This window comes from Siphateles boraxobius, unplaced genomic scaffold, assembly GCF_051911475.1.
Source record: "Siphateles boraxobius isolate OS27281-9 unplaced genomic scaffold, OSU_SipBor_1 121, whole genome shotgun sequence".
NCBI lineage: Eukaryota > Metazoa > Chordata > Actinopteri > Cypriniformes > Leuciscidae > Siphateles > Siphateles boraxobius.
Window position 1 is genome coordinate 10,001 of NW_027508724.1, and position 17,500 is coordinate 27,500.

The 17,500-nt window shown below is 36.6% G+C and overlaps 2 protein-coding genes across 4 annotated transcripts in view; one reads left to right on the forward strand and one right to left on the reverse strand.

The window, feature by feature from the left end:
- The first annotated feature begins 6,667 nt into the window (after positions 1–6,667).
- On the forward strand, positions 6,668–10,627 carry LOC143732475 (toll-like receptor 6). The gene is made up of 2 exons (XM_077223575.1): positions 6,668–6,706; positions 7,127–10,627. The coding sequence occupies exon 2, from the start codon at positions 7,146–7,148 to the stop codon at positions 9,522–9,524; it is 2,379 nt and encodes a 792-aa protein (XP_077079690.1). The 5' UTR covers positions 6,668–6,706; positions 7,127–7,145; the 3' UTR covers positions 9,525–10,627.
- A 757-nt stretch (positions 10,628–11,384) lies between these two features.
- The window catches only part of LOC143732476 (integrator complex subunit 10), a 24,147-nt gene continuing 18,031 nt past the window's right edge, over positions 11,385–17,500 (reverse strand). The window contains exons 16-18 of one of the 3 annotated variants that reach the window (XM_077223610.1): positions 16,985–17,078; positions 15,484–15,552; positions 11,385–11,877 (exon numbers count right to left, since the gene is read on the reverse strand). In XM_077223610.1, the coding sequence (XP_077079725.1) occupies positions 11,721–11,877; positions 15,484–15,552; positions 16,985–17,078 (320 nt within the window). In that variant the 3' untranslated portion in view covers positions 11,385–11,720. Of the gene's footprint in view, positions 11,878–15,179; positions 15,553–16,984; positions 17,079–17,500 lie in introns of those variants that run through there. The other 2 variants (XM_077223600.1, XM_077223591.1) reach the window with 2 other exon arrangements.

The window sequence follows — 17,500 nt, forward strand, 5'->3', positions numbered from 1 at the left end:
TGAGTGAGTGAGTGAGTGAGTGAGTGAGTGTGTGTGTGAGTGAGTGAGTGAGAGTGAGTGTGTGTGAGTGAGAGAGATTGAGAGAGTGAGTGAGTGTGTGAGTGAGTGTGTGAGTGAGTGAGTGAGTGAGAGTGAGTGAGTGTGTGAGTGAGTGTGTGAGTGAGTGAGTGTGAGAGATTGAGAGAGTGAGTGTGTACTTGCTTTGAGATTTCTGCCAAAAAAAAGACTTTTGTTTAATATTAAAATTATCAGAGAAAATAATGCATGGCCTCTGTAGGCTTTAATTAGAAAAAATATATACATCAAATTTTAAATCACTTTAGATTTAAAAAAAAAAAAACCTTTAACAAATCTTGACATTACTGTTATACATTTTTAATTAGGGGGAAAGGAAGTAAAATGGGCTTAATTGCCATGAAATAATAATGCCAATGCAAAAAAAAAAAATGAAATGAAATGTGACCAGGGCATGTTTAACAGAAATATTTAAACATTTGGTTGATGTCTGGCGACACACAGCTCTGTTTCTCAGAGTGAAGATCTCATCATCTCTGCATGTGTTCTTTTCACAGCTGAGGTGAAAGACGAGCGTGACCTCTGAACCCAAACTCACCCTGATGAGTGTGTGTGTGTGTGTGTGTGTGTGTGTGTGTGTACTTGCTTTAAGACTTTTGCCCATAAAAAAAGACTTTGGTTAAATGTTAAAATGATCAGAGAAAATAATGCATGGCCTCTGTAGGCTGTATTTATGGCTTTATCCTCTTCATGCAAAACAAAACAAAAATTAGCCATACTGAATTTGGGTTGAAATGTGATATTTTTTTACATTTGGTAATTGTATTTTAATTTATCCCACACTTGTTGCTATTGGAGGCTCCTAACATTTGCACTGTTTCTCACAGCTGGGGTGAAGACGAGCGTGACCTCTGACCCCTGAGCCCAAACTCACCCTGATGAGGTTGTGTGCTGCGATGAAGGGGTCGGCGCGATCCCCGGTGACCCCTGGAGCGTGAGCCCCCGTCCCGTATCCCTGATCGGCCAGCAGGAACGGGTTATGCATCGTGATCCAGTAGCGAATCTCCCCGCCAAACGTTCGGAAACAAAACGAGGCGTAATCGGCGAAAATGTCCTCCATGCTCTGGTTTAACCAGCCTCCCAAACGCTCCTGCAGGACCTGAGGAAAATCCCAATGAAACAGAGTCACTATAGGCTCAACCTGAAGCTCCTTTAACCTGCTGATCAAACGCCGGTAATGGTCCACTCCGGCCTGGTTGGGATTCTCCGTCGCGTCTCCATTCGGGAAAAGACGAGTCCAGGAGAGAGAAAAGGAGTAGAAGTTCACTCCCAAATACTGAACTGACTTCAAATCCTCTTCCCATTGGAGATAACTATCACTGGTGCGGGGATGATGTGTGAAATGATCCCACACGGACTCGCCCTTCCCATCCGCATCCCAGGATCCTTCAGTCGGGAATGCCGAGGTCCCGACGCCCCAAAGAAACCCGCTGGGAAACGTTCCCGTCTGCAGGAACGTATCGTTCAGAGGCTGAAGCCACAGCTTGGATGCTTTATAATCCAAACCACATAAAACCAGCGCTGGGATTAAAGAGAGACACACGGATGAGACTCGCAACATCCTGAGCAAACTATCGGAGCAGAAATGCAACCGGAAAACTGAAGAAAAGCACCGTTGGGGAAAGAAAAGGTGAAGCACACTGCGATCCGTGCGTAAACACTGGAGATCTCGGAGTGCAAGAAGACGGACCTCGGATCAATGATTAACATGAACTCTGATCCTCTCCTGACTTACAGCGTCTGAGAGACAGAGGGACGAGAGAGAGAGAGAGAGAGAGAGAGAGAGAGAGAGAGAGAGAGAGAGGGAGAGAGAGTTAGAGAGAGAGATGAGAGAGAGAGAGAGAGAGAGAGGGAGAGGGAGACATTGTTATTATTAAACAATGTTTAATAATAACAAAAATGAAATAAAAGTGAAAACACACTTTTAATTGATTAAACTTTTCTACTAACATCATCCATTATTATGATTAAACAATTTTTAATAATAAATACCATCTTTTTTCTGAACCATCCTGAACACTTTCAAAAGTGGAAATTTAATTTTAAAGACCAAACTTGCTGGGATTAATTTCATAGCAAGCATTTTATATTTTATATAATATTTGCACCTTTTGCATAAACTTCACAAAATTACAGATTGGTAAAAAATTATGCACAATAAAAATAAATATCAAACAATAAAAAAGTGGCATTTACCTTTATTTTTCTTCACACATCATGTGCCATATTTCATCTCAAACTCTTCATTAACAAGACTAAAGTTTATAAAGGTGAAAATTGTTAGTAATGATGGAAGCAGACATAATTTGTGAAAATAATGGCACAATAAATATTGAAATAGCTAGATTATTAATTTTTATATTATTATAGAATCAAAAATGTAATTGAAAATATTGGTCAGGGATGAAGAAAATCATGCAAAGCATTTGAAAATAAATGATGTAATCCAAATCTTGGCTTGAAATGTTAGTTTTCATAGAAATGTGGGACATAAAAGTGCATGTTCTTAAAAAACACCTAGTTATGAGCATAAGAATAACTCTTAATCTTCTCCATCATCACGAGCAATGCTTTGATTTCAGCCTGTCACTGAATCTGAAGAACAGCTTTAATATCCGCCAAAGACGTTACGCCGCTGTTTCACGTCATGTACGACGATAAAAACAACTGCAATGAAGGCCACAATAAACCTTTGCTTTACATGCAGGGTTGAAGATCAAACTCAATTGAAGTGAATGGCAGTTTCAGGACAGGTGACTCTAGTTTTATGAGGGCAGAAAAGCCTCGACGGTGCATGTGATTGTGTTTCGAGACACAATCTGAGGCCCAAAGGAGCGTTTGATTAGATCAGGTGACTGATAATACAGGATGCTGAACTAAAATCAGTGGAAAACAACACAGTAACAGCAACACAAACACAGAAAACATTTTCAGCAGCATCCTGAATAAATACAAAAGCATTAGTTATAAATATAAACAATGGTTAAAATAGTCAATCTTTCATTTATTTTTTCAAAAACTATTTGCCATAATTACACATAATTAAAATCAGGAGCAAGCCGTCGACCTCGTGCATTAAAATACTTCGGATTATTCGATAAAAGCCGCTCAAATAAAATATTATGGTTACTTGGTCACACACACACTCAGCCTTGATGTTGTTGGTGAATAATTAACACCTAACAGTATTTGCTGAGTCTGAGGTGAATAAAGTGCTTCATATTACTGAACAACATTATCTGTCCTGCAGACTGCATGCTTCAAGATGGTACAAAGATGATTTCTCTTAAGAAAGATATCAGCTTTATTCAAATATATATATAAAAACAGAACAATTGGCATATACAGGGACTAAAACTAACTTTTTGCCAGACCTGTTAATGACCAGTGACTTAAGAAAATCAAAAAATATTAGATACTAGATATTAATATTAGAGAAAAATAGGCAGTAATGACACCAAAATTTGAGCTACCAGTGAAAATTCATAATTCTCTATTCCAATTTCGATACCACAGCAAAAACTACTAGCCTAACTAATATTAATTAAAAACATTATTAAAGACAAGTAAACAGTCAGTAATAAAATAAAACTAATAATCATATTACAAGCAAAAGCACAAATAAATGAAATATAACAAAGATAAAAATTAAATTAAAGCTGCAAGCAGCATTTATCGGGGTTCAAGCATTTAAGGCCTTTAAGCACATAAGCATTAAAGACATTAAGTTTTATTTAGCAAGCATTTAACCACTGATATCATAGATGGAAAAGACCATTTACAGGCAATTTACCATAGGAAATACATGGTTTTCAAAGCTTTTTAACAGTTATAGCGCCACCTATTGTCCGATCTCCATAAAAATGTGCATGCTATTTTACTCTGTTATGACACATATGCTCATCAATTTTTTGTGCAGTTGTGAGTTTTGCTTTAGGATTTATAGGCTTTTGACTGTATTTTGTCATGCCCCATTCCTATATGACCCTATTTTTGATAATTATTGATCTAGAGAGTCCAGAGAATTGCCCTAGACTGGTTTGGTTCCGATCGGGCGAAAAACCAGGGACTAGTTTGCAAAAGTAGGTTTCGGACAAAATTCGACAAAGCAAAACATTTTTCCTGCCAAAATCGAAATTGGAGCCAATTGTCCGTCTTGAGTCAAAGATCACAGTGATATAAAACACTTGAGTCTAAGTCGAACGGTCTATGAGTCATGAGCGATTTAGTACTTTTGGTTGCTGTAGCGCCACCTATGGGCCAATCGGGGTCATACTCTGATAGGTTCTCCCCAAATTGAGGACCACCATCTGGCCAAGTTTCAAGTCTCTAGCACTTATGGTTTGCTCTGCACGATGCGTTTTACAAATCTTTACAATTACAATAGGGTTTCAGCACTTGTGCTTGAACCCCTAATAAACAGTGCTTTTCAGGAACAGAAATTTAATACAGTAAGCAAATATAAAATAACACTGTACAGTCTTCACTTTATAAATTTATTCTTTATTCTTTATTTCAAGGATAGCCCCTTGAGATGTACCATCTAAATTAAACATCCTTATTAATTAATCCTTATTAAAGTTACAAAAGTTATTTTCAAGAGCAGTGAGTGATATTTCTTTGTTCTTTTGTTGTTTGATTAACTTTAGAAACACAGACAGGAATATTAGGCTGCCGTCACTTTAAGAGCGAACGCACTGATCTAATATACTGATACTGTTACACATTTACTTTCTCAACTGTTTACTTTCACTTAAGACATAACTGACTAGTTTACTAGGATATTCGCTATTTTTTTACATAATTTTGTGAATTTGTCCGATCGAGTGCGAGTTTTAGTATTAGCATTTAGTATTTGCGCGCGGCTTCGGTCGTTTGCGCACAACACAGCGTGTAAGTTACGAATTGAGCTTCTTTTCGCGTCTTCTTACGCTTGAATATTTAAATTTTCAAGGTTTAAAGTATCATGACGATGCAGCACGGGCCCATCAACTGTTTGGATACAGAAAGAAAGAACAACTTGAGGGTGAGTAAATGACTGAATTTTCATTTTTGAAAATTCCCTTTAAATCAGCTGAGGAAGCACACAAATCCTCTGCTGGTAAAATATGGTACTGCAAATTTCTCACAAACAAGTCTGACCCCTTAACTGTCTGAGAATCGACATTAATATGCACTATTCAAACTTAAATGGTTGCAATTGAAGAATGCTTTGGAATATAGACCTAAGTTTGGTCTTGTTTTAAAGAAAACACAGCAGATTATTGCTGAAGTGAAAGCACTTAAAAAAATGAAAGTATGAAAAAGTTATGGAAGTTTAAATTTACAGTAAATCAAATAAACTGTACTTAATATTTTTTCTTTTATATAGAATATATATTTTACAAAATATGTTTTACTATAAAATTACTATAAAATCAAAGCCGTAATTCTAACCAAGTTGTGTTCCAAATTTGAAGTTGATATCACAAAAATTGAAGTTCCCATGAGATTTTGTTTAGGCGTAGTACCAAAAATAGCCACCGGGTGACATACATTCCGTTGAATTTAATTGTCTGCTGTAACAAATTAATCAATTTCTGTCCAAATATCACTTCTGTCACTAAATATGGAACCTTGAGACTCAGACCTTTCTGACAATATGTGTTTTGTCAAGATTAGAAAAGGTTTTGATAATAAATTATGAAAAATTATGACCCCCCAAAAGGGTAGCCTGATAAAAAAATTTAGAGTACCGTTTCTATGGTAACGCAACGCCCAATTTCAAATTGGATTTCACAGATTAATTCTGAGTTCTTAAGCTTTCAAATGATACCTAATTTATGATAACTACTAAAATATGTGATGTAATAAAAAATGACGATAAAAAATGTTATATTTTAGAGGATAATATATATGTTATACTTTTTAGAGGATATTATTTTATAATAATAATATAATATAAAATTATAAATTATTATAATAAAATAATATCCTCTAAAAAGTATATTATAATACTAGATAATATGTTTTATTATGAACTTTTAGCATGCAATTAAAAGTATTATTAAATTATTAAAAGTAGATGTCAGAACTCCTGTTATGATGTAGATTTTTTGAGGTACACTCTTGTCATAAATTCATCCATTTCTGTTCCTACATAATTTGTAACAGAAAACAGTGCTAAAATATCTATTACGGAGTTTTAGACCTTTCAAACGATATATAGTTTGTCATGATTAGATTAGGATTTAATTGTAATATAGTGAAGTAAACTTGGGCGTTACAGTAGTTGCACAACCGTGGACAAAAAAAAAAAGACTTGTATGTTCAGGAGACTATTGACATATTCATAATTAAAACATGTAAGAATAAAGCCTTCATGCAACACAAAACGTGCACTAGAACAAACTTACTGTGACATGAATGCTTTGTTTGATGGAGAAACTTTAAGACGCCTGCCTACATATTCAAATGATCACTTCATGAAGCTCCGTCTCTCAGAGTCAATAACTGTGACTGTCAGTAAATGCGTGACCTTTAGAGAAGTGAAACGCCGGAAAAGCAGAAGTTCAACAACATCATTTAAATATGATCAACAGTTTCATAATACGGTGATCAACCAAGTGTAAGTAACACCCACAGCAGACGGGTAAGAGAAATATCTATCTATCTATCTATCTATCTATCTATCTATCTATCTATCTATCTATCTATCTATCTATCTATCTATCTATCTCTGTCTGTCTGTCTGTCTCTTTATCTATCGTTCTTTGTCTGTCTGTCTGTCTGTCTGTCTATCTATCTATATATAAACATACAACTGATACACAGCTAATAAAATGCCAAAAATGTGCATATACAACATTTAATTTCTTTTTGCGTTTAAATGTCTTTTGCCTCACAGTAAAAGTAGACCAAGTGCAGAAAAGCCTAAATTTACACTGAAAAAAACTGTGCAACCACAACGCAAACTAATGCTAGGGGCTTCAGTAAAAGTGAAAACTGCGAGAAGTGAAAAATATGGTTGACTCAAAATAGGAAATGAAAATGTCATATTTTTCTCCCTCAGATTCGCTCGTGTCAGGAAGATGGCTGGCTGGTTGTTGGTGTCTGTTTACGTCACGTGTTTCCAGCCGTCTCTAAATCAGGCCATTAAGAGGATCGTAGTGAATTACTCATCTCAAAACCTGTCCTCGGTTCCTCCCGGCCTGAAACCGTCCACAGAAGACTTGGATCTGTCGCTTAACCGAATCCATACGCTGAGCGGCAAAGACTTCGGCACAACACCACGACTCCACTTCCTCAATCTGTCCTGGAATATACTTGAAAACATAGACAAGGACACATTCAGCTCAACACCGGCTTTGGAAATCTTGGATCTGTCGCACAACAAACTCCAGAATCTCTCGGATCAACCGTACCTGTTTAACACGGGAAATCTTCAGTTCTTAGACTTGTCATCCAACGTGTTTTCCGTCATGGCATTAGGGAATGAATTTTCTACGTTGAAACGCCTGCAATGGCTAGGCCTGAGTGCAAAATCAATCAGCAACAAAGACTTTACTCACATTGCTAATCTTACCTTGAAAACGCTCTTTATTAATACCGACAAACTCCAGATGTATGAAGAGAGGAGTTTAATGGATGTGCATGCGGAGAAAGCCATCATCGCCTTTTCCAACAGTAACCATGATATTGCAATCGCTGATGATGTTTTCGCATCGTTTAAAGATGTCGAATTCACGAAGTTGGACCGTGAGATGAAGGTTCTCCAGGAGATACGCCGGCGAGGAACGGTACGCACCGTTAGCCTGGAAATCTCCAAGGTTGAAACCACATGGGATGTTCTGACAAGCAGTGTGAACACCATATTTGCATCGGTCATTCAACGGCTTTCCTTTTCTGACCTAACCATGATAAAAATGTCAAAGGGCAGCCATGTGTCCTCAAGCCACGTATTAGAGTCCTTCTCTACAAGACGAGCGTCCGTAACCCAATTCCTCTTCGACCAAAAAATGCTCTATGACTTCTTCATGAACATGCCGGCGAGAAACGTCAGTTTCACCCAAACGCCAATCATCTTTATGACCTGTCCTTGGAATGTTAGCAAGATCGAGGCTTTGGACTTGTCCGATTGCGCTCTTACGGAAAAAATCTTCTCGATTGGTCCGGGCAAGGAATGCGATACACTTACAAACCTGGAAAAGCTGGTTTTAAGAGGCAACAACCTGAAACATCTCGGACCGCTGACATCAAGAATCAATCTTATGACCTCGCTGCAATACGTCGATCTCAGTCAGAACACGCTTAGCTATTCCGAGGAACAAGGCAAGTGCGTTTGGCCTCGCAAAGTCGTCCACGTTGATTTTTCCTCCAATGGGTTTGACCAGAGCATCTTCAAGTGTTTGCCCGACTCCATACGGATCCTAAACTTCCGGAATAACCGAGTGACATTAGTCCCGGCAGATGTTGGGATGTTAGAAAACTTGAGCGTTTTAGACCTCACGTATAACCGTTTGCTCGACCTTCCCACATGTAAAGCATTCCCAAACCTCCACAAGCTCCTATTAAGATCAAACTCCCTCCATTCGCCTTTCCCAGAATCCCTCAAGACTTGCCAACATCTTAAAGATCTCGACTTGAGCCGTAACCCCTTCATCTGCACATGTGCGTTGCGTGAATTCGCGGCTCTTATCAATAGCAAAGCGTCACAAACCAATAGCGTGACTCTTGGCCACTGGCCAGAAGGATATCAATGCAGTTACCCAGAATCCCGAAGCAACACAATGCTAAAAGACTTCTACCTTCCCGAGATAGCCTGCGACGGCTGGATTCTTGCTATTACTATTTTAATCCCGACAATCACTTTGATAGTTGCCGTCAGCCTTCTTTGCCACCGCCTGGACGTGCCCTGGTACCTCAAGATGATTTGGAAATGGACAAGCGCCAAGAAACACGCAATGACATCCTCAAAGAAGGCGGAGGATTTGAAGGGGTTGCACTTCCACGCGTTCGTATCGTACAGCCAAAGCAACGCAGACTGGGTCAAAGCTCAATTTCTTCCCAAGCTCGAATTAGATTGTGGGTTGCGAGTGTGTCACCATGAGCGGGACTTCATCCCGGGAAAAACGATCGTTCAAAACATCCTCCGATGCATCGAGCAAAGCAGAAAGTGCGTGTTCGTTCTCTCGTCCCACTTCGTCCAGAGCGAATGGTGCCACTACGAGCTTTACTTCGCCAATCACCAACGGGTAATGCGAGGGATGGACAGCATTATCCTCATTCTGCTCGAGCCTCTGCCGTCATATCTCATTCCCTCGAAGTATCACCAGCTCAAGGCCATGATGTCCAGACGCACGTATCTCGAGTGGCCACAAGAAGGAGCGAAGCAGAAGCTGTTTTGGGCAAATCTTAGAGCGTCTCTGCAAACCAACCTTCCCATTCAGGTAGAGAGAGAAGAAGAGTGATTAAACAAATGCATTCTTATAAATATTGTCAAGCGGATATTCATTTAGAGTCTAAAATCAAGATACAGTCAAATAAAAATGTATTCAGACACCTTCAACATTTCTCACATTATCACAGTTTATTCGCTATAGTGTAGAAAATGGTAATAAAATATGACAAGTACTCAGAATTATGAAATCAGATGATATTTCAATGGGTCTTTCCATCCTTCTGTTAGACTGTCACAAATGAATTATGTTGAATATCTGTTAGCTGTTAAATTTAACTACACAATTACATAATACCAGTTTAGCTCAGCCAGTTACCAAGAAATGTTTAATATTGTTCAGTCTGGGGTGAAAAAAGGTGCATTAGCAATTAAAGAAAAAAAAACAGTTCAGCAAAACATGATCAGCTCAAAGTGTCTGAATAATTTTTGGTCCCAAATTTTTATAAATTTCACTGGTAGTCCAGTGTAAGAAGAATGTTTGGGTATAACATTTCACAGTTTACTTTATTTTGCTCTCCTCACTTACATAAATTAACTATAGTGTCCTGCACATTCACCCATCAACCTCGATACAAGAGGTAACCTAATTTTAAAGCGTGACTTCTAGACCTGGAATATGGAGTGGTTTAACAAACTAAATAAATATATAATGGACTTATTAAATAAGCCATGGAATGTTGCATTAAATATTTAAAAGTATGACATGTAAGCATTAATAAAGCATGCAACATGTAATAATTCAGCTCAATTTCTATACTCAAAAACAAAGCAGTTATTAAGACCTCGTCCTATTGACTTTGATATGTGAAAGTAAAAATATTCATTTCAACACCAATTTCATGTTGTTGTTTTTATTTTAATTTCTGATCACTTTTTATGTTACATTTCATACCCAATTTAGGAATATATTTTTATTTATTGCAACATTTCACTATGCATTTAATTAATTTGTGATATATTGATTAGTTTTATATCATTTTATATATCATCAAGGTGTACTTCATATTTCATGATTATTTTATGCAACATGCCATTATGCGTTTAATAATTTAATTTAGTCTGTATAGTCATACGTACTAGAAAAGTCATGTGCATTAATAAAATCTTAAAACTGAATGGCCATTTTTTTATATGAATATACATTTTACTGATCATGCCAAGCTCTAAAATATTTTATCAGGTGGAATTTGAGAGTTCAAAATATTTTTTACAAAACCTTATCTTTAATCCTTTTGCATTGAATCACAAACAACTGGAGAAGTCATACAAATTCATTGGTTAAAGTCCACATGTGTTGAAAATCAAGTTTTTAATGTTGTCTATGTGGTGTTTTTAATACGCTTTAAGACAAACCATGTGCAAATTCATAAGTCGACAGCATTGCTGAGTATTTTCTCCTTAAAACATGGTTTGAAATCGTGAATACGTCACAAACTACCTTGTAACCAATCAGATCAACGAGTGGATCTCTGAGCAGAGTGAGTGATTGGAGGCGGGGCTCATTTGCATATTCAACTGCGCATACTAAATGAGGCAAGGGTGTCGAGTTACATTCAAGCCATTACAAGGCATGAAGAATTTTTTTTCAATGAAAAAACGTTTAAATGTGTAATTTTGGTGATCAAAGATGAGTTTTAAGGGATAAAATTATTGACTACAGGGGGACTTTAAACGAGTGTGACGCTTAAAGACTCCTAAATCTGAAATTTGAGAGCCACTGATATACACTGAGAGCTATTAATTACAAAGATTAGTACCTAAGAAAAATAGACATCCTGAGATTAAAATGTGGACCTTGGGAAAGACTACATGAATGTGTAGTAATGAATGGCCTTACACAGAGCATTAATGAAAAATCTCAGTAAACAACTAGAGAAACACTGTTTTATTTATTATGAGCTGCCAGCAAACATTATATCACACAAAACAAACACAGTCTATCTAGTTCATGAAGTATTGTACAACAATGCAATGTAAAAAAACATAAATTTAACAGTGCAATCTCCATTTACAGACAAAGAATATGGAAATGCTGAATCTTTTTTATCGTTTGATAATTAATACCTCAAATAAAACAATGAGCTCTGCTGGATGTGACTTTAAACATGATTAATGTGAGATGCCCTCCGGAAAAACATGTCTGTTATCATGTCCTTTTACATTATAAGAATGTAAAGTAACAAAGCAGAACTGAAACACGAGTCGCTCAGGGTAATGACTGGATGAGGATGATCTTTTCATTAATGCAGAAACGATGAAGCACTGTGAACAGGTTTTCTCCACACCGCGACACCTGACGCTCCATCGCCAGCCGGAAATCCTCTTTCACGCCTTTGGTGATTCCTCGCGTTACCGTGTGATGTCTATAAAAACAGACACACGGCATGTGAAAACACACAGAGCTGATATGGGTCTCAAAGTATAGAAAGAACTGAAATGAAACAAACAAAACATCAGTTTCTCCACATTCAGAGCGATAAGAGCTGTACACAGCTAGTCCAACAAAACACTGGACACACACACACACAAATACTGTGGCAGAAAATACATATAAGGGTGAACCTCACAAAGAAAGTCTGGCTCATATTCCATGCCAAAAAAAACTTATTTTTGAAGATCAAATAACAATTGTATTGATTGCATCGTTACACCAGTAGGTGGCGACAAGTGACTGTTAAAAAATGTATTTGTCATTGAATTATTCACTCAAGAGATTCGTTAAAAACGCTGATTCAGCCGGTACTGAAAAAAGTGAAGTATTTATTAGTGAGTCATTGAATCGTTCACTCAAGAGATTCGTTAAAAAAGCTGATTCAGCCGGTACTGAAAAAAGTGAAGTATTTATTAGTGAGTCATTGAATCGTTCACTCAAGAGATTCGTTAAAAAAGCTGATTCAGCCGGTACTGAAAAAAGTGAAGTATTTATAAGTGAGTCATTGAATCATTCACTCAAGAGATTCGTTAAAAACGCTGATTCAGCCAGTTCTGAAACAAGTGAAGTATTTATAAGTGAGTTATTGAATCATTCACTCAAGAGATTCATTAAAAACGCTGATTCAGCCGGTACTGAAACAAGTGAAGTATTTATAAGTGAGTTATTGAATCATTCACTCAAGAGATTCGTTAAAAACGCTGATTCAGCCAGTACTGAAACAAGTGAAGTATTTATAAGTGAGTCATTGAATCATTCACTCAAGAGATTAGTTAAAAACGCTGATTCAGCCAGTACTGAAACAAGTGAAGTATTTATAAGTGAGTCATTGAATCATTCACTCAAGAGATTCGTTAAAAACGCTGATTCAGCCGGTACTGAAACAAGTGAAGTATTTATAAGTGAGTTATTGAATCATTCACTCAAGAGATTCGTTAAAAACGCTGATTCAGCCTGTACTGAAACAAGTGAAGTATTTATAAGTGAGTTATTGAATCATTCACTCAAGAGATTCGTTAAAAACGCTGATTCAGCCGGTACTGAAACAAGTGAAGTATTTATAAGTGAGTTATTGAATCATTCACTCAAGAGATTCGTTAAAAACGCTGATTCAGCCAGTACTGAAACAAGTGAAGTATTTATAAGTGAGTCATTGAATCATTCACTCAAGAGATTCGTTAAAAACGCTGATTCAGCCAGTACTGAAACAAGTGAAGTATTTATAAGTGAGTTATTGAATCATTCGCTCAAGAGATTCGTTAAAAACGCTGATTCAGCCAGTACTGAAACAAGTGAAGTATTTATAAGTGAGTTATTGAATCATTCGCTCAAGAGATTCGTTAAAAACGCTGATTCAGCCAGTACTGAAACAAGTGAAGTATTTATAAGTGAGTTATTGAATCATTCGGTCAAGAGATTCGTTAAAAACGCTGATTCAGCCGGTACTGAAACAAGTGAAGTATTTATTAGTGAGTCATTGAATCGTTCACTCAAGAGATTCGTTAAAAACGCTGATTCAGCCGGTACTGAAACAAGTGAAGTATTTATAAGTGAGTTATTGAATCATTCACTCAAGAGATTCGTTAAAAACGCTGATTCAGCCAGTACTGAAACAAGTGAAGTATTTATAAGTGAGTCATTGAATCATTCACTCAAGAGATTCGTTAAAAACGCTGATTCAGCCGGTACTGAAACAAGTGAAGTATTTATAAGTGAGTTATTGAATCATTCACTCAAGAGATTCGTTAAAAACGCTGATTCAGCCAGTACTGAAACAAGTGAAGTATTTATAAGTGAGTCATTGAATCATTCACTCAAGAGATTCGTTAAAAACGCTGATTCAGCCAGTACTGAAAAAAGTGAAGTATTTATAAGTGAGTTGTTGAATCATTCGCTCAAGAGATTCGTTAAAAACGCTGATTCAGCCAGTACTGAAACAAGTGAAGTATTTATAAGTGAGTTATTGAATCATTCGCTCAAGAGATTCGTTAAAAACGCTGATTCAGCCAGTACTGAAACAAGTGAAGTATTTATAAGTGAGTTATGGAATCATTCGGTCAAGAGATTCGTTAAAAACGCTGATTCAGCCGGTACTGAAACAAGTGAAGTATTTATTAGTGAGTCATTGAATCGTTCACTCAAGAGATTCGTTAAAAACGCTGATTCAGCTGGTACTGAAACAAGTGAAGTATTTATAAGTGAGTTATTGAATCATTCGCTCAAGAGATTCGTTAAAAACGCTGATTCAGCCAGTACTGAAACAAGTACTGTAAAGTATTTATGAGTGAGTCATTGAATTATTCACTCGAGAGATTCGTTAAAAACGCTGATTCAGCCAGTACTGAAACAAGTACTGTAAAGTATTTATGAGTGAGTCATTGAATCGTTCACTCAAGAGATTCGTTAAAAACGCTGATTCAGCCGGTACTGAAACAAGTACTGTAAAGTATTTATGAGTGAGTCATTGAATCGTTCACTCAAGAGATTCGTTAAAAACGCTGATTCAGCCGGTACTGAAACAAGTGAAGTATTTATAAGTGAGTTATTGAATCATTCGCTCAAGAGATTCGTTAAAAACGCTGATTCAGCCAGTACTGAAACAAGTACTGTAAAGTATTTATGAGTGAGTCATTGAATTATTCACTCGAGAGATTCGTTAAAAACGCTGATTCAGCCGGTACTGAAACAAGAAGTATTTATAAGCAATGTTAGTTATATTAGTTATGTATTGCTCTAAACAATGTTATTTATAACATTATACGTTTATAAGTGAGTCATTCAATCATTCACTCAAGAGATTTATTCAAAAACACAAATTAACCCAGTTCTAAAACAAGTGAAGTATTTATAAGTGAGTCATTGAATCATTCACTCAAGAGATTCGTTAAAAACGCTGATTCAGCCGGTACTGAAACAAGTGAAATATTTGAGTGAGTCATTGAATCATTCATTCAAATAGATTTTTTAAGATAATTTATTTAGATTAACTAAACATTTTAGATTTTTATTTTGTTTAGTTGCTTCGAATCGTGGGAGAATCGTGATTTCAATTTATCAAGAATCGTGCAGCTCTACTTTCACTTGTTCTTTAAAAACACGTTTACAATTTATATACAAATATATTTTGCAATTCAATAATGAGAATCAGACTTTTTCCACAATCTGTCAGGAAAATAATGCAAATGGGTTGTTTTTCATTATGCATAATTAATTTAATTTGATCCTCGGGGTGAAATATGACCCGGACATTTCTTGACATTTTCTGTGAGATTCACTCATAAAATGTAAAACGCTGATATTCAATGAAGACTACAAACACAATGTCGTCAAAAAAAATAATCGTTCTTCAAAGACTTCACAGCCATTTGAGTAAAACACAAAGAAAAGGAGCCGTATGAGAACAGGAACAATCTTGCAAAATGAAAATGCTTGAACAGAATGAAAACCCAGTGAAAACAACGAAAAGGAGGAGAATGTAAACGCATGAGCAGGCTGGGAGGAGTTTGGGGGCGGGGTTTCGATGAAGGGGGCGGGGTACCTGTCAGCCTTCTGAGCCCCTGGAAGCATCAGGGTGTTTAACTCCACCCCCAGGGCGGGGCTGGGGTTCCTACGGACAGCAAACACCATTTCATCAGCACCTCGAGTGACGGGGCTGAACTCAAACGCACCGCCAGCTCTACCACTCCACAGCGGAACAAGCGCCTCTCAGGAAATATGACACGCCTCTCTGAAATGCTTGTTTGTGATTGGTCAGTCGCAACATTCCGAGGCCAGTTATTGGCCGATAATAATGTCAACAGCAATGCTGTATAATGGCTTCTTTAATGTTTCTCGTATCACACCGCAGATGAACACTTGTTTCATTAAAAACAGCCTCGGTTATCGACTATATTTACTGTAAAATCAAACCGGAGGACATCAGTATTCATTTTAGGTTTAAGTGTTTAATTTGAAGTGTTCGTCTTGTTGCCAGAACGACAATCTGAAAAAACTTTTCGCATAATTGGCTTTTCACAACATAAAAAAATGACATGATCAGTCATTGAAATATTGATTTGAGAAGTTGAGATTTGATTCGTATTTACGATTTTAAAACGATTTCTTCTCAAAACAATATTTGAGAAAAGCCATTATACGAAAAGGGACACATTATCCCTCAATATTTCGTTTCTAATTATTTACTGTCTTGGAAATAATAATAAAATATAAAAAAACTTAAACTCTTTATTTTTATTAGCTAAAACTAAAATAAAAACAAATAAAATTTTATTAATAAAAAATAGACATAACGTATAAAAATGAGACAACAAAAACACGTTAAAATAAAATGCAAATGGAAATATAAAAATAAAACCAAATTCAAATTATTAATAGAAATGATGATTTCAGCCGGTTGTTAATCGCAAAATATCCGGCTTAAAATAACCGAGGGACACTTTTCTTCCAGCCTATTTTTCATGTAAAATACCACAATGATAAATCGCTATAATATTCCACATAAAGTACAGTTCTTGCTTCATTTTAATTTGGAGATAATTTGTTCAAAAACACTGATTTATCCAGTAATGAAACAATAGAGGTGTTTAAGTCATTGAATCATTCACTCAAGAGATTTGTTCTTGCTTTATTTCAAATTGGACATGGTGAGAAAGTAATATTGTATGATTTATATTTGTAAGTCGTTTTGTTTGATTCATTTTTTAAAACTATGCTCTCGATTCCCGACCCTAAACAGACCTCAACTTTATTACAGAGCTAGCAACGCAACGATTCCTCTTTTAAAAAAACGACACAGTCCATAAAGCTGATCATAAATGCCTAAAAGAAAAAAGCGTCTGGAGAACATAAACACTTCTAATGAGCCAATCAGAAAGCAGGGTAAGAAAAACTCGCTAATGGTTGTTCATCATAACCGCAGCCGATTCATTATGTCCAAAACAAAAGGAGAGAGGAAGCAGAAAGGAGGGAGAGACCTCAGATGATCACTGTCATCATTTCCAGTTCTAACGACTGATGTGTGTGATGTGGGCGGGACTTACTTGATGAGCATCCCCTGATTGGGCAGCAGCTCCAGCTGGACACGCCCGCCTTCTGTTGTACGGAGGTAAGCAAACTCTTCTAACATGTCGATATCTAGTAGAGAAAGCTGGTCAAGGACAAACATTCTCATGAAAATATATTCGTTCTGAATTATGACTGGAATAATTGGACTGTTATTTCGTAAGTCAGACTTTATAAAAGTGCATCAATCCATCATAAAAGTGCATCAATCCATCATAAAAGTGCATCTATCCATCATAAAAGTACATCTATCCATCATAAAAGTGCATCTATCCATCATAAAAGTGCATCTGTCCATGATAAAAGTGCATCTATCCATCATAAAAGTGCATCTGTCCATCATAAAAGTGCATCTATCCATCATAAAAGTGCATCTGTCCATCATAAAAGTGCATCTGTCCATCATAAAAGTGCATCTGTCCATCATAAAAGTGCATCTGTCCATCATAAAAGTGCATCTATCCATCATAAAAGTGCATCTGTCCATGATAAAA